This window comes from Macrotis lagotis, chromosome X (assembly GCF_037893015.1).
Source record: "Macrotis lagotis isolate mMagLag1 chromosome X, bilby.v1.9.chrom.fasta, whole genome shotgun sequence".
Lineage (NCBI taxonomy): Eukaryota > Metazoa > Chordata > Mammalia > Peramelemorphia > Peramelidae > Macrotis > Macrotis lagotis.
Genome location: NC_133666.1, coordinates 672,970,571 through 672,994,138, shown reverse-complemented (window position 1 = coordinate 672,994,138; position 23,568 = coordinate 672,970,571). Strand labels below are relative to the sequence as shown.

Sequence of the window (23,568 nt, the reverse complement as noted above, 5' to 3'; positions counted from 1 at the left end):
CAAACATTTTTCCTGCTAATGGTCTGCCCCCACTGTCTTTTCCTTTGCATTTGCAGTAGTTCTGAAGGGCGGCCATTCAGACTTGGCACAGGTGCCAACATGGAGAAAGTGGTGAAAATGGACCGAGACATGACAAAGGTGAGCCTGGTATGGAGGACCTGGTATCAGCCATCCCTGGATTTGGCAGCGTTGTTCAGCTCCATCTATGGAGGAATAGGAAAACAATTCAGTTCCTCAAAGAACAGGATAGACAGGTTATTTGAAATTTCTCACAAGCCAGTGTGAAGAGAGGAGAGGTGTTAGAGGTTTGGGCTCCTGAAGGGTATTGTGGAATTCTTTCCCTCAACTTCATTCAGAGAAGTACCACAGCCAAAAATAACTTGGCAGCTCTTAGGTGGATGGTGCTGTTAATGGCTAGTTATAGGACCTAGCAGAGCCAAGTATTCCACACTTTTCTCATACTGATTTGTCAGAGTGGCTGCTGTGAAGTGATCACTGAAGAGGCTGCAGCCGCCCTTCGGAAGGCAACTAAATGGGCCCAGTCAGGGCTTATAGTCAGTGTGGGGCCTCCGGTGGAGACTGTCAACCCAGAGACTATGAGTGGACTCTCTACAGGGGACAAAAAGAAAACTGCTCAGACCTCCATTTGTCGAGAGAGGAATTCTGAACTTGCCAGGTAAAGACTGTCCAAACTGATTTAAAACCTATCCTTTTATGCACTGGCTTTAGGATTTAGTTTGCTGTCATTCCCTTGACTTGTTTTATCACTCCCTTGACTTGTTTGAAATAAGGACATGCAGATTTATAAGAATATGAGTTATTGATGAGTGGTCAAAGGATATGAATAAGGACTTTTCAGACAAAGAAACTAAAACTGTCTAGAGTCATGTGAGAAAAATGTTCTAAATCACTCTTGATTAGAGAAATGCAAATTAAAACAATTCAAGCACCATCTCACAGCTATCAGATTGGCTAATATGACAGAAAAGAAAAATAATAAATGTTGGAAGGGATATAGAAAATTTATTAAAATAAGGACAAAAGTCAAAACACCAAATTCCAATTTCACTGGTCCTTGACGTCTATGTATTTTATAGGCATTTTTAAAATGCAGAATTTGGAGATACTAATGTCTATAGAGGACCAAAGCCAGATCAGAGAAAGGAAAGAGAATTTATTGTGAAGAACTGCTTTAGGAAACACTAAGTATAACTTGAGACAAATAAGTCGACTTTATTGTCATTCCTTCTCCTCTTCAAAGTTCAAAGCATCCCTCTCCCAGCCTTCATTACACATCCTTCACCAGGATGGGGTAAAAATAGCTTTTCTTGGGAAAGTCATTTCTTGCTGGAAACCCCAGAGCAGGTGAGGGTTAGAGGGTTTCCTTTGCCCTGAGGAATTGTTTTGTGGTTGGAAAATCTTTGAGAACCCCCATTATCTAGAAGCCCACTCAGAGAAAAGCTTCTAAATTCCTGGGCTACCAAGCCTGTCTACGCTGATCATAATACCTGTCCTCATAACATACTTTGACTTATTCTACCAGACTGCACTGGTTTCATTGGGACAAGTAGATGTTCCAGGATAGTTGGATTTGGTTGGGTTTTTTTTTTTTAATTTTTATTTATTTAAGGCAGTGGGGTTAATTGACTTGCCCAAAGTCAACACCATTAGGTTGGATTTGAACTCAGGTCCTTCTGACCCCAGGGCCTGTGCTCTATCCGCTGCTCCATCTAGCTGCTCCCTAGTTCTAGGGTAGTTGTGATGCTAAAGACCATTCATTGCCTTTCCTTGATAAACCTTCCTGGGCACCTGATCCCCCCCTTCTGTGTCTTCGCTTCCAGAACTGACCCTGTACGCCCATTCATCAGTGGCCATGTTGCCAACAGCATGGCGGCAGAAGTGATTGCCCTGCTTCATAGTTTGTTGATGGCTCCCGAGTCTAATGCTGCTCAGATCTGGACCACGACGGCTGAAAAGGTGAGCATTCCCACTGGGCTACAGCTGCTGTGATCATCATGGTGGTGCTTCACCGAAGATTAGAGGCTCTGCGGTGCAGTGGGTCAAACAGCCACAGTACTTCATCCATAAGACCCTCTTTCCCCCTTTCCCAATTCCCCTTGGGAGTTCTGACCTTCCGCTTTATTCTGCAAGTAATGATAAATCATGCTTGGTGCCAGAAGATAGGAGACTGTTAATAATATTGTTCCTGCTCTCAAGGAGCCTATATTCTGATGAGCCTAAAGTCGATAAATACGTCGAAATGGTTTTTCACTAGTGGGCTGGTGATCAAAAAAAGGTTTTTTGTTTTGTTTTGTTTTGTTTTTTGCAAGGCAAACAGGGTTAAGTGGCCACACAGCTAGGTAATTATTAAGTGTCTGAGACCGGATTTGAATCCAGGTACTCCTAACTCCAGGGCTGGTGCTTTATCCACTACGCCACCTAGCTGCCCCTCAAAAAAGGTTTTATGGAGAACTTATCTGTTTTGCTCTGTTTGCTGACATCTTAAACTGGCCCTGTGTGATAACTGCAGTGAATGGACATAATTGATGCCTTATAAAGCATTCAACAGCAGTTTGGTTTTTTAAAAACTAAAGCTGTCTAACAATTCCCTTTCCTGCAATAGCCTTTAAGATGAATTCCTTGCACCACATCCTAAAATTAATTAGATATTGAAGAGATATTGTAAATTAGATTTACTTGCTTTCACATGGATAGTTTTTGTTTTGCTTCCCTAGCAACCGTGTTCCATTTTCCCATATTTTGAAGGTTATGTTTGCCAGCCCTGCCATTGTACAAAAGCCATAGGTCTTATGAAACTTGCCCCACTTGTCCTTGGAGCCCCTGGGGAACCCCATGGAATCATTATGTCTGTCATTTAGAATATAGAAGAACCAAACTTGCCTCATCAGTCTTGTGGCCATTCCAGCCCTGTCCCCATTCTTCTATTCACTTAGGTTCTGTCTCAAGCTCTGATGTACATCCCCCAACTGGGAAAATATGCTGAAAGCATCCTGGAGAATGGGAGCAGCAGTGGCCGTAAGCTTGCCAAGCTTCAGAGGATTGCCCGACAGGCTGTGGCTGCACTGTGTGCCCTTGGGGGCTTTAAAGAAACCATCAAGATAGGCTCTGAAGTCCAGGTAGTACACTCCTTTCATCCCCTCCTCTTATTCCCTGAGCCTGCTGTTGAAGATCTATAGAACAAATCTTCTTAGCCCAGTTAGAGTATTATGGTGTAGAGGTTAAAGCTGCATTCTGAAGGGATTCATTCAGTCCTGAAACCTACCAGGCTTTGCAAAATGGGTGATCCAAGCAGCTGGAACTTTGCTGCCATGACTCCTACTACCTCCAGTGATGGAGGTGTGTCTGTGAGATGTAGGACTGGGAAGTCTCTGACTGACCCTTTGCCCTTACTAAGCTGGTCTTTGGATGGGGCCCCTCCTTCTGAAACCATTACCACTTCCCAGGTGACCTGCCCAAGGTCACCTTCAGCTGGCCTAGCCTTGGAGAGATCAGACCTCTGGGCATTTGGAGGAGGTGGGGAGTGGAGGCTTTGTAAAGTAAATTTCATGCAGTGCAAACTCTCTCGTGGAATTTCAGTGATTATATGTAGCATTTGAAGAAGAACGTCTGTTAAGACTATATTATCACTTCTTACACTCATCTTTTAAAGTTTGAAAGATGTTTTTTATTTTGACTACCGCTGGGTCTCCACCATTGCTGACTGGCAAGCCATGGACATTCTTGAGGCTAAGCCATTTCTTTCTCTAGGTATTAGGGAGAGGAATATCCGGGAGCATTGGAGTAGTGGCATCAATCAATGAACAGGAAGGTATAGCCACTGTCAAATTTCCACCCATAGACTGTAGAAAGACCTCGCAAGCATCAGACACATTGACTATTCCATTATCTAGACTTTGTGTTCCAAGATCAGAGGTAAGGTCATTTTCAAATCCAGTGTCTCTCTAAACAGTCATTTGCACAGTCATGAATAATAAATATAAATTCTCTATGAAAAATGTATGATTAAATTAAATCTGGTTTATTTGCATGTGCCTTGGTTGTGAGCATTTCAGAGCAATATTTGTATGCAAGTTATCATGTATTTGATGTAAGATGCCTTCCTTTGTATCATAGATCTGCTGTGTTTTGCTGCTTTGTTGTCATTTTTAGTTGTGTGTGTGTGTGTGTGTGTGTGTGTGTGGCATTTTTTTTAAATTGACTGTGCAAAATGAGAATTAACTACTCCAGATAACTCCCTCATTTCTTAGAAACTAACTACTTGAATTTAACTTTTTGCCATGCCCCCACAACCACCACCATCAGGCCTTGCCTCTTCATAAACTGTCCATTACTGAGAAGGTAGTACAGGCAGTCCAGTCCATGTTGCTTCCTCAGGAGGGAAGTCTCTCTATTCATACCTCACTTCCTGCAACAGGAGATGGCTCAACTCCAGTAATGGCAGTGGTTCGGCTCCTTGCTGAGATCAGAACGAGGTGATTCCCCCCTTCTTGGACCTTTCCCCCCACTGGGACCCTTGCATGCTCATCCTAGAACCTGGGGAGTAAGGTGGAGAGTAGTACAGCAATGACTGATTATGGACTTCCCGCCACAGCTAGACTTCTGGGCAGTGGGATGGACGCCTCTCATGCTTTGGTGCTGAAGACACAAGGGTTTGTGTCTCCGTCATTGTGATTGGAGCTCATTCTCACTTCAGCACCAATAAATTCTGTGCAGGGAAAAAAGCATCCTAATGTGCCTTTGATGGATCCCACTTAAGAGGAATCAGGGATTGGAGCCCAGGGGCAGCTGGGGGCAGGTGTAGCATGGGGAAGACTTGTCTGAAGCTCAGTTCTCAAGATGACTTCATTAAGACTTTACTGACAGTTTTGAAATGTTATTAAATGTCTTTTATCATCAAGAGCATGCCTGGTTATGGCTCAGCTTTTAGAAGACAGTTTGTTTTGTGAAGAATTCCTGCAGCAGTGTCCAGCAGCCGTTGAAGTCCTCAACCTTGTTGCCCAGGAATGCAGCCCTGGTGAGTGCCTCCCAGCTTCTGTCGTCATCGTGGCAATTTGACCATGGACCACCAGCATCTGATGATGGGTCTGGGGCTCATTGCCTTAAGCACCTGTCTATTGAGAGTGTTCAGAACCCTAAGACACTGGGTTCTGACATCTGTCAGCCTAGGCCCGACCCTCGAATTTGAAGGGACACATCTTGCTGTAAATGAATTATCTCTACTTTTAAAATGTTAACTTTAGGTCTATTAGAACATTTTATTTTTCAAATATATGCTATTTCACCTGGCTTTTTTCTCACTAAAACTTGATAATCCATAGCAATGGTTCATGCATGATCTCACTGTTGCTGTTGGCTGAATTTGAGTTGAAAACAAAATTAAATGTTTATGTTAAGAGCTGTCCTTTTAAGTTCATTTGTATAAGTGAAAATTAACCATTTGTTCAGGGACATAATTAGGAAGTTATGAAGAATCATTTTGAAGCTCAAGATTAGATTATCATTTCCTTAATGTTCCTGTACAAGACTTTTTACTATCTCTTACTCTCTTTAAGATTTTCCTTATTTTTTTCTTCTTTGGGAGGAAATGGGTCCTTTTGTAGTTTATACATCACTGTAGATTCCTTTCTACCCTTTGCCTTTCTCTGGTTTTGGTCTATGATCCTTCTTTAAATTCTCTCACATTCTAGTTTCTTTTTTTTTTTAATCTGCTTTTATGGTAGAATCTCTTTGCTCTTATTAATCAATCAGAGGTCCTACCTAGAAAAATAGCAGATTGTAGGGCTAAGAGAAAGAACAGGAGGAAATGAGGAAGTTTAGTCTGTAAAACTTAATAGGAAATCTGATCAGCTCCTAGACTGAAATTAAATGGGCCTAAGATTTTTGTTTTGTTTTTTTTCCCCAGAATGGGCTTCACTTCTTGCTTGAGCTACATACAATGTGACTGACTGCAGTTTTGTGTTTTTGGCTCAAGCTTCATTTTGAGACAGATTTTTGGCTGATTTTAAAGCTTGTATAAATGACTGAATGCTTCATTTGCTTTTGTAAAGATGCCTTTTTAAAGTCATCTGCTAGGGGCAGTTAGGTGGCGTAGTGGATAAAGCACCGGCCCTGGAGTCAGGAGGACCTGAGTTCACATCTGGCTTCGGACACCTAATAATTACCTATGTGGCCTTGGGCAAGCCACTTATCCCCGTTTGTCTTGCAAAAACCTAAAAATAAATAAATAAATAAAGTCAGCTGCTTTCTAAACTTGACAGAATAAGGTTATCTTGAGCATCAGTTACCTTCTACTAAATAATTATAGTTTGTACATTGAAATTTAATACTATAGCACCAGGCAGCAGCTGAGGCTTATGTTTGCAGCTCCTGGCAAACATTTCTTTTTTGTTCACTGTATCATCCAGAGAAGGAGATTGCTATTAGTAACTCTTGTCCAGTCTCATTCAGTTAGGGACTGGAAGCTCTGAAATTTCATGCCCTTCGTGTTCCTAGGACCTCAGGGAACTTATACTCTCTGTTCTTTATCCTTTGACTTTTTCTTTACTTGGTTTTTTGCTTTCCCAGGATTTCAGCTATCCCCATTTCAGCTCCATTCCTAGTCATCTCTTTCTTCCTTCTGCATATTTCAGCAGCAACCCTTGTCCAAACAATCAAAATCATACCTGCCAGCCAAGCTCCCACTGTCTTTGGCTGCACATCCCCAGCTTGCCTCCTTAGCTTGTTTCTCACTCATCTTGTCTGCAAGCTCTGTCCTCTGGTCAGGATCCTGGGACATTCAGCATGGATCCAGCGCACTTCAGCCATGCTGTGGTGGCACCTTGGTTTATACACCTTGCTCTTTACCCCTTAAAAGTCACTCCAGGGGGCAGCTAGGTGGCACAGTGCCTTAGTGGGTGAAAGGCAAATTCTTACATTTGCCTTACAAAAAAAAAAAACTAAAAAAAAAGAAAGTCACTCCAGACCCGGAGAGGTTTCTCAGTCTCTGCCCAAATCCTCTATTGAGTGCTCTGCCACTGACCCAAGCCCTGCCTAGAATCCCTGAGACTCTCACTGACACTTCAGGGGCTTCAGAGAGCCTCATACTGTCAAGCCCTCAGAAAATATCGAATGAATCAATTATAGCTTTGTATCTTTTTTTTTTAAGAATCTGTCTCTTTTTTTAAAATGTCCTAGATCCCCTACCCACTAGCCCTTTCCCTACAAATAGAATGTAAACTTCTTGAGGGTTTAGAGTCTCAACTGGTTAACATAGTAAAGTACTTGTAAAATGTATGGGTTGCTGGAGCCAAGTAATGAGTGATTTCTTCCTGTCCTAAAAGATTTGGACTTGGAATTTGGAATTCCTGGAATTGGAGAGAAGAAATGTGAAAAGATGGGGAGCCAGGAAAACTGGGTTTAAATCCTTGCTTTGGATTTGCTAGCTGGGAAACTTCTTTGGACCTTAGACTCTTCATCTAGAAAACAGGGACAGTAACATTTATATTCTCTACTTTATAAAATTGAGAAGAAAAGAACTGTAAACTTTAACACTCTGTATAAATATGTTGTGTGTTGTTGCTGTTCTGTGGTGGATTTTCCAAGTTTGATTTATGATGTTTCAGGAGAGCGGCTTCTGGTTGTAGAAGTGCAGTGTGAGAGGTTAAGGATGCTCTACCGAGACTGTGCTCGCCCCCCACCCCCACCTCTCCAGGCAGACCGGAGACAGGTAAGCACCAAAGAGGCAGTCTCAAGCAGTCCTCTGCTTTCTCTTCTTTGTGATGTGGAGACCCAACCCTTGGGCAGAAAGTCTCAGGGGATCTCAAAACTACTCATCAAAGCTTTGACAGAATTTACAAAAAGAGTTTGAGTTGTTAAATTGACTAGGAGTGGTTTGTTTAGAACTGTGTACCTAGTGACTACTGATCTGGAAACAGGAGTTCTGCTCTGAGATCTTCCATCCTCTTCTCTCCCTTATTCCTCCTAGTCTGGCCCATCGTGACTCAAAAGTCAATAGAAAACTTGACCATCATTCTCACCTCTGAATACCTTGCCCCTTTGTTCTTGCTACTTCTCAGCGTTGGGTCAGTTTAGCAGCTGCTCCCTTTACTGCTGAAGGAAGCCCAGGAACCAGGAAACCTGGTCCACTTCTGCAACCTGAACTTAGCTGGGCCTTCCCTTCTGTTTAATCCTTTATTGTTATCTCCCCAGAGGCTCTTCACAAGGCTTTCCTCCCTCCTCCAAGGTCTCCCCAATCCCCTGTCTCAGCAGATGACCTCAACTGAGAAAATTGAAACTTTTCATCTCCAACATCCTGCCATCTGCCCTGTTTTCCTTTGTCCAAATTTCTGAAGAAGCTTCAGCCATTCTCCTTGTCCGGCCAATTTTCCGATTCTCTGCCCTTGATTCCAGTCCCTCCCCTCTCCTCTGCCTCTTGTTAGCCCTCAGTCTCACCCTAGGCACAACTGCTTTCCCAAAACCTGCAGACACACTTAGGTCTCCCCGATCCATGACACATTTCACCTGATCCTGTCAGTCCCTTGAGCTACCCTCAGCCCCCTTCATTTTAGTTTCTGACCACTTGACTGAACCCTTTCTCTACAAAAGTGCCAATTATCTCATTACTTCTAAATGTAACAACTTTTTCTCAGTCCCTTCTGATAGCTATTAACACTGGAGGGGGTTGGAAATTGGGGGGGGGGTGTCTGACTCCCCCTATTCCTGAATTCTCTGTTTTCCTTCAGCTCCAGTGGTTCTGCACCTCAGTTTCTTCAGCTGGCTCATCATCCATCTTTCACCTACTAAACATGGTTATCCTTCTAGGCTCCTGCCTGGCCCCACTTTTTGCTCTGTTCTTTATCCCTTAGTAATTTTATCTGATCCCATGAGTTCAGTGATTACTTCTGTTTCATATCTTCATCTCTTAGCAGAACACTAATCCCCATCACCAGCTACCCCCTAGAAGCTCTGTGTCCCAAGGCTTCCCTTCACAGTCTGCTCTGGTTAGAGAGCACAGCCATCCTTCTCTACTCATCACACTCTTCCTTTCTCACTCTCCACCTTTCCCTTGCTAAGCCCTCTTGTCTGTCCTTTCACAGCATCTCCATGCTTACAGTCTCCTCCCCTCTCCTCCAGCCTCTACACATCTGCCAAAATAATCTTCTTGGTCTGACTGTGTTACTGTTATTCATAAGTCTTCTTTTTCTCTCTAGAGTAAAATATAAATTCCTTAGACTTGCCTTCAAGGCTTTCCACAACTTGCCTTTACCTGCCTTTCCAGTCTCTTTTCATATCATTCCCCACCACATACATACATACATACATACATACATACATACATACATACCCTACTCTAGCCAAATGGAACTTCTTTGGCATTCCTTCTGCAATGTCCAAACAGTCTTACAAACTGTTGACTATATCTGTAATGTGCTTTTTCTTCTGCTCAGTTCTCTGAATTTCATCTTTCCCTCCCCCCGCCAATACTTTTCTGTAGTAGAATTTAAGGTCCTTAAGAATAGGCACTATTTTAGTACTTTTTTTCCATTTTTTTTTTGTTTCCATGGTGATTAGCACAATGTTTGGCTGTGTAGTAGGGGCTTAAATGCTTATTGGTTGTTTGGTTTTTATTTCCAGTGCCCTGCATACAATAGGCACTTATTATATATATTGGTTAATTTATATAAAATGTTGAAAAATTTGTTGACGAATACTGGAGTACAGTGTTTGGAAGTCCGAAGGACCTAGGGATAAAGCTAGTAGAAGGATAAAACGTTAACTCTGAATGAACTTGACTTTTTTTTTTTTGTCGAAACAAGGGAATTATGAAAAGTTGACTTTGTTTATAGTTGTACTCCTTCCCCTTGATCCACTTGTATACACAATCATCGCAGATTATGCCTACTTCTCTTTGGGTAGTGAAGAAGGCATAGTTCCCAGATTGCCTGGTAGATATCCATAAAGGGGCATTTGTCTGATAGGTTAGGTGATCATATCTGCTTTCATTGAGAAACTGCTAGTTCATTAATCAGGCCCTAATACCTTACTTGACCCCAAGGTATGTGCAGTATACTCATTAGCTGCGTAACTGGGCAATTCACTTCACCTGTATGATCTCTAGTCTCCTCTTTAGTAGCCTGCAGAGTGAATGCTTGTGGTACTCACTTCGTAGGTGAGTGGTGATGCTTAAAAGATATAATAGATATAAAGTACCATGCAAAATCTTGGTTTTTTTCAGGGGCAGCTAGGTGGCTCAGTGGATAGAGTACCAGTCAGGAGGACCTGAGTTCAAATTCAGCTTCTGACACATAATACTTAGCTGTGTGAATTTGGGCAAGTCACTTAACCCCATTGCCTTGTAGAAACAACAACAAAAAAAACTTTGTTTTTCCATAAAACTTGGGTTTTGATAAGATGGTGATGTAATGATATAATAAAGGTATTTTCCTCTGCTCAACAATACAAGGATTCACAGCAGTAGACCTTTTGAAAGGGTTTCTGTTCTTCTTGCCACAGCCCAAGGAGATTACCTGGAGTCCTTCTCGGGTGTTTCCACCTGTTCGAGCCTGCATGTTCTCATCTCATCTGACCTCTGTGACCTTCCTGGCTGATCCAAGTGCTGGTGGAGGTCTCCCTCGGGGCACATTTATCTATGCGACTTCTCCACTTCCCATTCAGGTGGGACAAAAAAGACCATCTTTCAACTGCCTTCCCTCCCTTAAGTCTGAAAGAAAAGAGTAATGGAAGTGTCTCTGATTATCCCTGACTTTTCTCCAGGCTCCCTCCTTCTATTGGGAAATTGAGATTGTTTCCTATGGAGATACAGATGATGACACTGGACCAATAGTTTCCTTTGGCTTTGCTACTGAGGCAGAGAAACGAGACGGTGCCTGGACCAATCCTGTGGGTACTTGCCTTTTCCACAAGTAAGTGGCTTCTGTCATCTCAAGAATACGTTTATCTCGGGGCGGCTAGGTGGTGCAGTGGATAAAGCACGGGCCCTGGAGTCAGGAGTACCTGGGTTCAAATCTGGTCTCAGACACTTAATAATTACCTAGCTGTGTGGCCTTGGGCAAGCCACTTAACCCCACTTCCTTGAAAAAAACCTAAAAAAAATATGTTTATCTCAAGGGGATAAGGAAGAATCCTGAGGGTTTGGGGTTTGGGGGCTTTTGTTTTTTTAAAAATCATTCCTCTGCCATTGAGCTCTTCAGAATTTGACTTAAGAAAATGTTTCTTCTCAAAGCCCTATTACAATTATCTTCTTCCTTTCATTTCAGCAAAGATTACTTTTATTTTTACTAGACCTAATGTTCTTTGCCCTGGTTGTGCTTTCCTTCCTAGCAATGGCCGCGCTGTGCACTACAATGGCTCCAGTTTATTACAGTGGAAGAGCGTGCGCCTGGACGTGACCCTCTCCCCTGGTAGGAGCGATGATGGCAACTCTTAGAGAAGCTGGCTCTTGTTTCTTTTGTCTCCCTGGTTCACTGAATGAACAAGACAGAGCCTCAGGATCTCGTTGTTCCTGAGGGTTACCATTAGGCAGCAGGGACTGGCCAGTTAGGAGCCCTCTTTATTTTTATCTCTGGACCCTCTTCTGAGGTCAGAGATGATGTCAAGCAAATAGCCCCCCAGAATCCCACTTGCTGTCCTAGGCCTTGGTCCTCTCATCCTCCCCTCAAGGCTCTGCCCCAGCATAATTCTCATTTCTCTTAATTGTGCCGCCTGCCTCAGCACCTCTGAAATCATTATGTCCCTATTTTGTAGTTACTAAGCTGCGTATATGTATTCGAGTTCACTCCTGGAGGCCTGCAGCTGTTTTCATTTCATCTGTGTCCTCCAGAGCAAGCACAGACATAGTTAATAAATACGTGTGGCAAAGCAAAGAGAAGGCTGGGGTTGGGAATATGGCAGACGTGGATTCAGATCCTGTCACTGATGTTGCTTAGCTATGTGACCAGGACTCAGGCAATTCCCTAAGTGACGATGTCTGTGGTCACCCACAGAGTCTTAGCTCCTTGACATTCTGAGTATCAACATGAGACATTTACCAGGGTACAGCCAAGAGGCTGCTAAAAGAGCTAACACCAGGACCTTGGAACAAATGATAATATCCTCTATTTGTTTTCCTTTCAGTGGCCTAGACACAGACGCAGCTATATGGCCACCCTGTCCAACCCCTTCTGTTGATTATGAAAAACCAGTCAAAGAGTTGGCCAATTTCACCTTCACGATGAGACAGAAGCTAGTTGTAAATCAGAAATGACTTTGAGTGGTGGACTGTTACCACAAAAATGATTCTGGTGTCTCCTACCTCTGTTCTGCAGGAGATGGGGCAGGAATTGGCTGGGAAAGAACGGAGGGCACCCCGCCACCTCCAGGACAGCCCCCCAAGGGTCGGGTCTATTTCACGTACTGTGGGCAGCGCCTGCCCCCATGTTTGGAAGATGTCTCGGGAGGCATGTGGCCTGTGGTTCATATTCAGAAAAAGGCAGGTTCTCTCATTTAGAAACCTTTGGATTTGGGGGTTAGCTCCTCCCATCAGCAATGCAGAAATCTCATATCAAGAACCTGATGACAGCTCTGAGAAAAAAGGAAATGCAGTGTAGGTTTGGTTAGGGAAGGAACTTGATGCTTTTCATTGTCCCTGTAAGCTTGGAATACCGGGTCCTGTGCTCAATCAGTATGTCATACTTAAACTTTTGTGGGAAAGGAAGGAGGGAGGAGAAAGAGGAATAGAAGGGAAGGAGGGATAGGCAGTGCTTTGTAAAATAATTGATTCAGGTTTCTGAGGCTTTATTCTGCGCTAGCATCTTTCAGGCCCTCCTAGGGATTCAGATCAAGCAGCAGCTTCTCATCTCCCTCCCCCCCCCCCATGATCTTCCTTTCAGAACACCAAGATCCGGGCTAATTTTGGGTCCCGCCAGTTTGCCTATGCTGAAGGTCAGGCTCACCGGAATGCTGCTGATCTGTGCATTGACCTGGCTGAGGAGATCAGTGCCAACTTTGAAGCCCTTCCTTTTGCTATGGCTTCTGACAGTGACAATGATGCCGGTACCAGCATAGCTTCTGACCCAGGAACACATGGGCCTCCCTGTCGCATTACTGCAGTGGCCACAGCTCAGCAACGTAAATGGCCATACATGTTTCATTCTCCTATACCAGCATTACCAACATTTTCATATAGGATTATAATGTCATTAAGATCAAGATTTGAAAGAGTCTTTAGAACGCATCTAGTCCAGCTCCCTCATCTTGTAAATGAGGAAACTGAGGTACAGAGCAATTAGCTAACTTAAGATCCCATCCCTAAACCTTCAAGGGACCTCAAATGTCAGCCAATCCAACTCTTTCCTTTTGCAAATGAGGAAGCAGATTTGGATGCCTCATTAAAAAGTCATTCTCTCTTTCATCTTGAAGAATTATCCAAGGTGCTCTTTCTGTTGAATTAATTATGCCCTGAAAAACTCTTGGAATTCAGTATAATTATAAGTAATATTTTATTCACTTGACTATTTGCTTGAAGCTCCTTGGAGTTCTAGAGCCCTTTCCATCAGATGAATGAGGATTTTTCAGGATGTCATCAGTTAAGGACTTTTCTATCACTTCGCACATGAAATGTTTTGTTTCACTGTTCTCTATTACAGAATATGATAGTGACACCTCTTGTCACTACAAAGTGGAACTCAGCTATGAAAATTTCATCACTTCTGGCCCAGACCCCCACCCACCTCCTATTGCAGATGATGAGAGTGATGATGATGATGACGATGACATCCCACAGGTAAGGGAGATGCAGCCATGGGGAAAGAGTAAGAAGGGTGTGCAGGGTCAGAATGCATGTGAAACTTGTGAAAAGGGAAGACTTGGAAGGAGTTAGAAGATGGTGGACAGTGGCCAAGCCAGGAGGCATAAGGGTTGTCAGTCATATAATCTGACTTTGAAAAGCATCTCTGATTATTTATTTAAAAAACTAACAAACAACAAAGCAGTTGCAAGACTTCAGTTTGCTCAAGGCAGGAGACCCTTTTGCCTATTCATATTTAAGGTATCAGAAAAAAGATATATTTAGGCATTAGATTCAGTAAAGATGGGCTGACATAAAAATTGCCTTCTTGTTTTCCAAAAACAAATGGAGGAACTATCCTTAATCCAGCTGTTCTGTCTCTCCCCCCACCCCACCCCCCCAGCTGGAGACCTGTATACTTTGTGCCTGGATCTCGTGGCCTGACAATGGGAGAGATAGGTTGTGGGTGAGGAAAGGTTAAATCAGTAAAGAAGTATGAATTGCCCATTGAACCCTGCTCACCCTCTCATGGTCTGCTTGCCTTCTCATTTCCAGGAGGACCACTATGCCCTGCTCGTGAAAGCCTGGGAAACCAAAGTGTTTCCCACCATTCGAAGACGCTTCCGTAATGAAGCTGAGCGAAAGTCAGGCCTGGACCAGATTAAGGGGGCTCTGCAACTAGGTCTGGTGGCCCCTTTATTCACTTTGTTTTCTTTTGGGGTCTCTGGAGAAGCAGGTTGTCCTGGCTTGCTCCTCCCACCTTCGCATCCTTCGCCTGGGGCAACTTTTGTTCTGGGGGCTTGATTTTCATTGCTGGACTCTGTGAAGCCATGTTTGAAAGAACAAAACTGAGTATCTAAGACCTGGAAGGTTCCAGAATTGACTTTTCTTCTCAATCACCTCATTAGATTAGAGAGTTTACTGGTCCAAGAACAATGTAAGTTTTGCCCTTAGATGGTATATTAGCAGTGAATGGGTCAGTATTTGGTGCCCTGACAATTGCTGCCTTCAGCTTCTTCCTATTTTTAGTCCCTTCCCTTTCTCCTCTTATACTTCCTCTTCTTAACATGTGCTTTAGAGGAGAAGAAATCCTCTTTTACAAGTAGTGCTGGGACTCTTTTTATAGGGATAAAACCTAGATGTGAGGCAAGCTTACATCAAAGACCAACCAAAGATAATAAGATTGAATCTGGGAGCCTCCCCTCCTTTTCCTTGGAGGGTCATTGGTTTCAGCCCTGCATCGGTGAAGGGCCCTCAGATCCTCCAGAGCTCCTGGATTTCAGGAGTGACCCACTGGACTTTGTCAGATGGCAGGAGCTGGGCAGGCCATACCATTGGTGACTCCTCCTTTAAGAGGACAATGGTTATTCTAAAGGAAAGCCTTCCATAGGCATGTAATAAATGCCCTTGAAGGACCAGGCAGGAAAGCAATTAGTTCCTGACCTTCCCTCTCCTCCTTGGGAGAGATTGACACGGTTTTAGAGCAGCATAACCTTTAGAATCTTTAAAAAATATATCTATAATGGTTTGGGGTTTTTTTTTTTAGGATTTTTGCAAGGCAAATGGGGTTAAGTGGCTTGCCCAAGGCCACACAGCTAGGTAATTATTAAGTGTCTGAGGATGGATTTGAACTGACTCCAGGGCTGGTGCTCTATCCACTGTGCCACCTAGCCGCCCCTACATATATAATGTTTATATAATCTTTTGATCCTTAAAAGATATAGAGAAAGAAAAGATCATTATTAGCACATAAAGTTTCTCCCTCTGCCAAGATCAGAAAGAAAGCTTCCTCTGATTTCCCAACTAGTTTTTTGACCACTTATCCCAATACAGGGCATTGAATCATAGATCTAGAGTTAGAAGGGTTCAGCCTCTCAGCCGGTGGGTGCATGGAAGATTTGAACACATCTCAGACTCAAGCCCGGTTCTATTTTCATCCTGCCACATTGTTTTCCCAGCGTTGTTTTCCCACCAGTTCTGAGGTAACAATGAGGCTGATGCCCCCCTAAGAAGCCATGAAAACAATCTGTAGTTAATGGTCTCCTGCCATTCATTCTCAGTACCTGGAAATATCGTGAGCCCTCCCAGCCATGTGCACCCAGAAGATAGGAGGGAGACTTGGCAGCTTTCTCTTGTGGTCATAGCATTTTTACTTTACTCTTGCTTCTCAAGCAGAATCGAGCCTTTCCTCCGTGGCCTGGCAGCTAAGTCCCAAGATTCCCTGATCATTTGTGGGGGTTCGGGGTTTTTTTTTCCCTTTCTAAGATTTTATTTTTAATTTTACAATTTTTTCCCTAATCTTACTTCCCTCCCCCTACCCCCCACAGAAGGCAATTTGTCAGTCTTTACATTGTTTCTATGGTATACATTGATCCAAGTTGAATGTGATGAGAGAGAAATCATATCCTTAAGGAAGAAACATAAAAGTGTAAGAGATAGCAAGATCAGAAAATAAAATATCAGGTTGTTTTTTTTTCTAAATTAAAGGTAATAATCCTTGGTCTTTGTTCAAACTCCATGGTTCTTTATCTGGATGCAGATGGTATTCTCTATTGCAGACAGCCCCAAATCGTCCCTTATTGTTGCACTGATGGAATGAGCAAGTCCATCAAGGTTGATCATCGCCCCCATGTTGCTGTTAGGGTATACAGTGTCCTTCTGGTTCTGCTCATCTCACTCAGCATCAGTTCATGCAAATCCCTCCAGGCTTCCCTGAATTCCCACGTCTCCTAGTTTCTAATGGAACAATAGTGTTGTTCCATGACATATACCACAATTTGCTAAGCCATTCCCCAACTGAAGGACATTCACTTAATTTCCACTTCTTTGCCACCACAAACAGGGCTGCTATGAGTATTTTTATACAAGTGATGTTTCTACCCTTTTCCCCTGATCATTGGTAGGCATCATCCCAGCAGCTTCTGGGGAGGAATAACCATAAGAATGGTTCTCTAGAACCCATTGGGATTCTGACTGGCTGAATGTTCTTTTTGAGGATTGGTCTCTGGATGTTTCACCCCCCCCCCTTTTCAAAGGTGTATGCGCAAGGGACTAGATTTTAAATAGCCCTGATCGTAGGAAAGAAAATAGAACTAGTCCTTGTGATTGCCCATTTTTTTTATCTTAGTGCACATAGGCAGAATTTCCTTGATGTTACATGGTAGGTGTGGCCTTTTTAATAATACTTTGAGAAATGGTGTAAGCTGTTTTATAGAATCTTTGAAAGTGGCACAGCTAGGTGGCACAGTGGAACACTGGCCTTGGAGTCAGGAGGACCTGAGTTCAAATTTGGCCTCAGACACCTGTGGCCCCATTGCCTTGCAAAAACCAAAAAAAAAAAAAAAAAAAGAGTCTTTGGAACTGAAGTACTTGAGGAGAGGGGAATGATTTGTAGCCTATGCTCTCTACTCTGTTTTCACTGACTTCTCTCTGAAGCATCTTTCTCTAATTACACTCTCCTTTGGAGTTGTGCATGCAGGTTGTTGCCTTTCCTAATTGTTGTGTGGCCAGTTAATAAGCAAAGTGGTAAATGAGCATTAGAGATGACTTTTATGGAAAAGCAAATACTGTCGAACATTTCCTTTAACATCGTGGGAAAACAACCCAGCATCAGTAGCCTCTGGCTACGTGCGTGCACACATGCTTCCAGGTTCAGTCTGAAGGGAGGATGTGCCCTTTCTTCATGGCATATTCCCTTGGGTATGGCCCTGAAGAGGATGAGGATGAGCAGGGTGATAGGGCTTCTCCAAAAGGCATCTTTTTCTTTCAGGCATGGTGGATATCGCCCGGCAGACGGTAGAATTTCTTTATGAGGAGAATGGTGGCATTCCCAGAGATCTTTATCTTCCTACAATTGAAGATATCAAAGATGAAGCAAATAAATTCACAATTGATAAAGTTCGCAAAGGTTTATTTTTCCTTCTTGCTTTTTGCTACAAATTTGGAATTGAGAATGGACCTTTTTAAAAGCCATGAGCTTGAGAAACACAGCATAGTGCCAGGGCTTTGATTGCTCTGGGGAGCAGCAGTGAAGCCCCCAGCTTCTCTTAGACCCACTCATTCTGTGCACCAGCCCCAGCCAACCTTTAAGACTTCAGTCAGGACAGTCATTCTCAGGATTCCATTCCTTCTCAGCAGCATGAGAATCCCAGACAGAAAATTACAGGAGTTGGGCAGGCATGGATAGAGATGGGAGGGTTCTCTCATAGCCAACACAAGTCATTTGGGCCCATCGTTCAAGAAGAGAGCTTTTGGCTGTGGTGTCTGTAGCCACTCTGAGGGTACATTCAAATGATATCCCACCCCTCTTCCCATCCAGCATCAGGCTTAGAAATGGTTCTGGATTACAGGGATACAAACTCTGAATGAACCTTTCCTTCCCTTGGCCCCCAGGTCTCACTGTGGTCACACGGTCTCCAGACAGTAACAATGTAGCCAGCAGCGCCGTAGGGACCGCACTCCCCAAATTTGCTATCCGGGGGATGTTGAAAACTTTTGGCCTCCATGGAGTTGTTCTAGATGTGGACTCAGTAAGTAAATGACTGTCGAACATACCTTGTTGCTTCTATCTTTCCCCCCCTCATCACTGAGTTTAAATGGGGAGCAGCCTTCAGAGCCTGTGGTATCATCTGCTTCCCCCCCAGTCATACAGACCACTGTCTTCCCTGGGACCAGGGAAAGGGGATCAGGCTCACTGTTGTCTGCCCTTCTAGACCAAGGAACTGGCTGCAATGGCCAGGGCCAGTTATGGGGAAAAAAAACACTGGCCCATTTTTTCCCTTAATTTCTGTCACTCATTTCAGGTGGGTGGATTACTTCATTTCATAACTCAGGTAAATGAGAGATAAGTTGTTAAAAAAAAAAACAACAAACCAGGAAATAAAGTAGCAGCATTTATCAAGAGCCTACTATGCTCAGAGTTTTGTGCTTAATGCTTAGATTCTGGGAAGACAAGGCCCTCCCCTATGGAGCCCTGCCTCACCTTGAGAGGTTCATGTGATGGGGGAAAAGCCTGGAGGAGGTGCCCGAAGACCTGGCTTCTGGTTGTGACTCCACCTCTTAGGAGCCTCAGAGCCTCGCTCATGTCTCCTCATTCCCAGACCTCAGTTTGGGGTTTAGTAAAGTGATGGGGGTTGAAATAAATGATTGGTGAGGACCACTCCTATTTGAAAGGTCTTTGAGCTCTGAACTTCAGTCTCCGCTGACCAAGCCAGGCCATTTAATGGACTGAGTCCTCTGAGATGCCCTTGTCAGAAACCAGTTGCAGACCTCTGGGAGTTCAGGGCAGGAGTGCAGCAATGAACACCATCTTCAATACAGAGTTGGTTAGGCTGGCTCATAATTTCACTTGCAACTTTATTTTTTTTAATAGTATTTTTTTTCCAGTTACATGTAAAAGAGAGTTTTCATTTGTTTTTATAAGATTTTGACTTCTAAATTTTTCTCCTTCCCTTCCAAGACAGCATGCAATCTGATACAGGTTATACATGTATTTTGCAACTTTAAATCATTCTGATCCAGTGTAACTCCAGTCTCTGACACTGATGATCCATATATGGAAACTAACATCTTTTCCTCACAATGGAAATTCATGACAAATCACTTAGAAATAGAAAACTGTGAAAATAGTTTGCATGAGAGGCAATACTTTTTTTTTCTTGAGTGACGACCTCCTGTGATATGTTAATTTCTTATTTTACTCCTTGGAATTTGAATCTCAAATACATTTGTATGATTTCATTCTGTGCCTTAATGACTCCAAAACAGAGATGGGTGCCCAGTGTGAGGAGCACACGACTTGGTCTTCTCATAAAGGCTTTTCCCTGGCCCTTCTTTCCAGTCACTTGTCACATTCTGCTGATTGTGCCTTCTCAGCATCTTTCCCTTTGTCTCTACTTAGATTGGTCCAGCCTTGTTAAAGCTCTCGGCACCTTTTGCCTGGGTCATTGCAATAGCCTCCTCTTGGGCTCTATGCTATGGTTTGACCACATCATTTCTGCACCGGCTACCATGTCTCTCTTCAGTTGTCTGGCATTTAAAGGCTGCTGCCACCTCTATGAGACTTTTCCCAATCCCCGAGCTGTTAGATCTCCCGACAAAATGATCTCCTGTCCATCTGGGATCTCTCTTGGATGGAACTTGTGTGTTTCTGTATTGTTTCCCTTAAAAAACAAAGACTTTTTGAGGGGAGGGGCTTTCATTAGTGTTTGCACATGATAGGCACTCAATAAATGTCAGAGTGATTCCAGTCATTGGTAAACAATAACATAGCACTGGCACTTTTTTAAAAGTTTCATATAGTTTGTGAAGAGGCAGCTTAACAACTTCATTTTATCTCTTTGCCTTTCTAGATCTGTTTAGATTTTTAGACCATCCAGTGTTTTATAACCAAACATATTTAAATGTCCTCTAATCATTCTACCCTTTTTTTCCATTTCTATTTTGAATATTTACAATTAGTGTTTCAGCCATATTTTATATAAGAAGATTAAAACTTTCATTATTTGTTTCAGTTCTCTAAAGGTCTCAATGTTTGTCGTGTTTTGCCCTTTATTTAAAGAGGAAAAAAAAAGGACAAGCATTTAAAAAATCTTGTGTATGGCATTTTCACTGTTGCCTTCCTGGTCAAATCATTTGTTGGATAGTCAAATAGCTCTGAACCAGCTGTTGGCTGTCACAAAGAAGAGGAGGATTGGAAAGCCTGGAGAGATGAATAAATGTGCCTGTTTTCAAACTTTGCAAATAAAAATCACTATTCAGAAAAAAATCCCCAACAAACTTTCTTATTATTGTTGCAGGTAAATGAACTAGTACAGGTGGAAACATACCTGCGCAGTGAAGGCGTCTTGGTACGGTACTGGTATCCTATAGACATGTTGGAAAGGCCTCCTGCAGGCTACCGCAGGACTGCGACTAATGGGCTCGTCACCCTGGACAACACCAACATTCAGATTCACAGGTAACTCAAAAGTCTAAGAGCTCTCCAGAGGAAAAGCTCCTTCCCTCTCCTCCCCCAGCAGCTTCTTCTCTAGAGGCTTCCTGAACATCTGATGTCTGCCCAACACTGCAAGCCAGGCCCCTTGGGGGGAGGCCCGACCCAGGCAGGAGGGGCATGGGAACATCAGAACAGACCCAGCTCAAAGGGCCATACTTGCTCTTTGTCCATTATCAATTTTAGCATTTTGTTTTGCTCAGTTTGGAACTGTTTATTAGCTTTAATAGGAAAAAAAACCCCAAATATCTCTGAATCTCAGCATCTTTCCTCACCTGTTGCTGAAATCTTCACTACTGTAGACTGTTAGTTTTATTGTTGATAGATATCCACAATGAAAGAAAACAGCTGTGTATTGATAGGCAAAATGGGTCCCAGATCTGAAAGGGATTTAGAAAGTTTGAGGGAGCATCCAAATGTATGTAGGGGATCATTGTCATGGATAACATGTTTTCAGCAGGAGAGGAACATGAATTGTCCAGTGACTGAGGACTTGAATTCAGGCCTCCACTGAAATTCTGACCAGTAAGAAGGGTGTATGTTTCTGTGTTTTCCAAAGAGGCCTTTTCTTTTCAAATAAACGCAAAGGAATCCAGCACCAAAAGAGGCTTCTGGAATTCTTTTCCTAGACAGAAAATAGTTCACCTGTGAAATGAAATTTAAACTAGGAAAAGAAAATTACCTAAGAAAGGCTTCCCTTGTTGGTCCTGTGACTGCTTTACAACAATTTCAGCTCATTGAAATTGGAAATGAAAGAATTTCAAGGATGAGTATTTTGATCACAGACTTAATCTGTTTGGACTGCTTTTCTCCTTTCATGGTAGCTTTGCATTTATAGATGATGTTTACATTATAGACTCCCTCCCAAAGAGGGAGACGTGTCTGTTACTTAATCCACCTTCCCATCACACCTCTAGGGTCTACTTTGATTTTGTTTCTGCAGTTCTTGCATATTAATAATCAAGACCATCCAAGGACCAAAGTCGGGATGGTATTCTCATGGCTGCTAGTCCCTAATAGAACCCAGGTAGTATTCTTGTAATAAATTTAATTTGAACCATTGAAGAAATAGCAGTAAAAAATGACCCAAACTTCCATGGCCTCCAGAGGAACTGCTTCTAAGAGACTTTTTTGTGTAGTTTTCGTCTCCTTATCTGTGGTTAATAAATAAGCCTGGGGGGTTGTCTAGCCAAGAGCCTGGGGGCTGGCAACTTAAAAAGTACTTTTAAGGTGGGAGTCACGATTCAGACAAGACCTGGTTGAGCATTAATGAGTGGTTTCTCAAAACCCCTGCTCTCTGCTTCGATTTGATAGCCTTATAGCCACTGTCCTGGGGAACTGAAATCACTTGGCCCTTTTGTTTTTCTACTCAGCTGTGACCAACCCCCCCCCCCCCCCCCCCCCCGCAGGAAGTGCAGAGAGAAATAAAACCACCACTATAGATAGCAACACTAAGTCATCAGGGTGTTTGGGAGAAACACCAGCAGTTAGGGTCTGGTATTGAAGAGGGGAGCAGGAGACTTCTGTCACCCACATCGCTGGTTTCTTTCCAGGGAGCTGCTGAGATGTGAGGCCTCCCTGGCCAGGCTTTACTGCCGCATGGCCCTCCTCAACATCTTTGCCCCAAAGCTTCCCCACCTGTTTACTCGACTGTTCCACATCCCTGCTGTCCGGGACATCACCCTGGAGCATCTGCAGCTCCTATCCAGCCAGCTCCTTGCTCCACCTCTTCCTGGTAAGACATAACTTTGATCATCAGTCTCCTTGGCTCCTGTCAACCTGCTGACCTGGTCAACAAATGCCTCTTCAGACTCCTCCAAGATTCCCCCAAGGTCACAGGATGATGGGTCCCCTTTCTCCTTACTCCCTTTTGAAATGAGAGCAAAGAGTGTTGGGAGGTGCAGGTGGAAGGACTCTTTCCAGATTGTTGATCTTTATTTTATTCACATGAAGTTGGCCCTCACCCTTTAAACTTCTGCTGTTGTTAGAGGCCAGGTGAGCTTGTGGCCCAGAGAGAGGCTAGGAAGAGTCACTTCTCCAAAGGATGATTGAAGCAGAGACCTGCTTGTGCCTTTCAGTATCATGACAATTAGAGTAACACATGCCTACCTTTCACCCTGTGACTTGAGGTAAAGCTGCATTTAGGGAGGCCACTCATTCATCCTATATTGGGGTAATTGCCATGATTCCTGCTTGGGTGCTTGGATTAAAGACCTCCCAAGACAGGACTGAGATGGAATCTTTTTGACTGTCCTGGCAGATGCTGCTTTATTCTGCTCTGCCACCCCAGGACAAAATCCAAGAACTGCAACCCCTTCCTCTCCTTCCTTTCACCCCCCAGCTACCCAAGATGAGCTGTACAATCTGCCTTGTGATCCCCATCCCTGCTTTACCAGAAACTTGGAAGAGGATCTGGGAGGAGGTTGGAGTTGGTGCTGGAGGTGCTGGGGAGGGAGGCACACTCAGTAGAACCTTTGGTCAGCTGGATGCACAAGTCCACCCTTCATTTGGGGCTGCACCTGGGGTAGTTGCCTTCTCTGTCCCTGCCACCAGAGATGCTTGTGTGATATCCCCCAGGGGCATCAGGGATTCTTGGGTTTCCAGGTTTCTTTGACCTTCCCCCTGCCCTGGGCTTTAAGACATTCAATTGTACTTGCAGATCTTCTGAACTTCTCTCAGAATCTTCTGGTTGGGGGAGGGAAGCCAAGTCTTTTGGTACCTTCCAGGTGCTTTCAGACTCAGCCTCCCAAGTGATCGAGGGTCCAGCAGCTGCACCCACTGCCCTGGGCCTTGC

The 23,568-nt window shown here is 43.6% G+C and overlaps 1 protein-coding gene across 17 annotated transcripts in view; it reads left to right on the top strand.

Annotated features, from left to right (window-relative positions):
• HECTD4 (HECT domain E3 ubiquitin protein ligase 4) overlaps positions 1–23,568 on the top strand; it is a 192,534-nt gene that overhangs the window by 144,494 nt on the left and 24,472 nt on the right. For all 17 annotated transcript variants that reach the window (XM_074205763.1, XM_074205762.1, XM_074205761.1 and 14 more), the window contains 19 exons: positions 57–138; positions 474–676; positions 1,842–1,977; positions 2,955–3,137; positions 3,769–3,933; positions 4,324–4,493; positions 4,920–5,035; positions 7,623–7,726; positions 10,513–10,674; positions 10,774–10,922; positions 11,341–11,420; positions 12,324–12,487; positions 12,888–13,125; positions 13,644–13,780; positions 14,339–14,465; positions 17,553–17,690; positions 18,176–18,312; positions 20,581–20,741; positions 22,328–22,509. In XM_074205763.1, the coding sequence (XP_074061864.1) occupies positions 57–138; positions 474–676; positions 1,842–1,977; positions 2,955–3,137; positions 3,769–3,933; positions 4,324–4,493; positions 4,920–5,035; positions 7,623–7,726; positions 10,513–10,674; positions 10,774–10,922; positions 11,341–11,420; positions 12,324–12,487; positions 12,888–13,125; positions 13,644–13,780; positions 14,339–14,465; positions 17,553–17,690; positions 18,176–18,312; positions 20,581–20,741; positions 22,328–22,509 (2,834 nt within the window). The remainder of the gene's footprint in view (positions 1–56; positions 139–473; positions 677–1,841; positions 1,978–2,954; positions 3,138–3,768; positions 3,934–4,323; positions 4,494–4,919; positions 5,036–7,622; positions 7,727–10,512; positions 10,675–10,773; positions 10,923–11,340; positions 11,421–12,323; positions 12,488–12,887; positions 13,126–13,643; positions 13,781–14,338; positions 14,466–17,552; positions 17,691–18,175; positions 18,313–20,580; positions 20,742–22,327; positions 22,510–23,568) is intronic.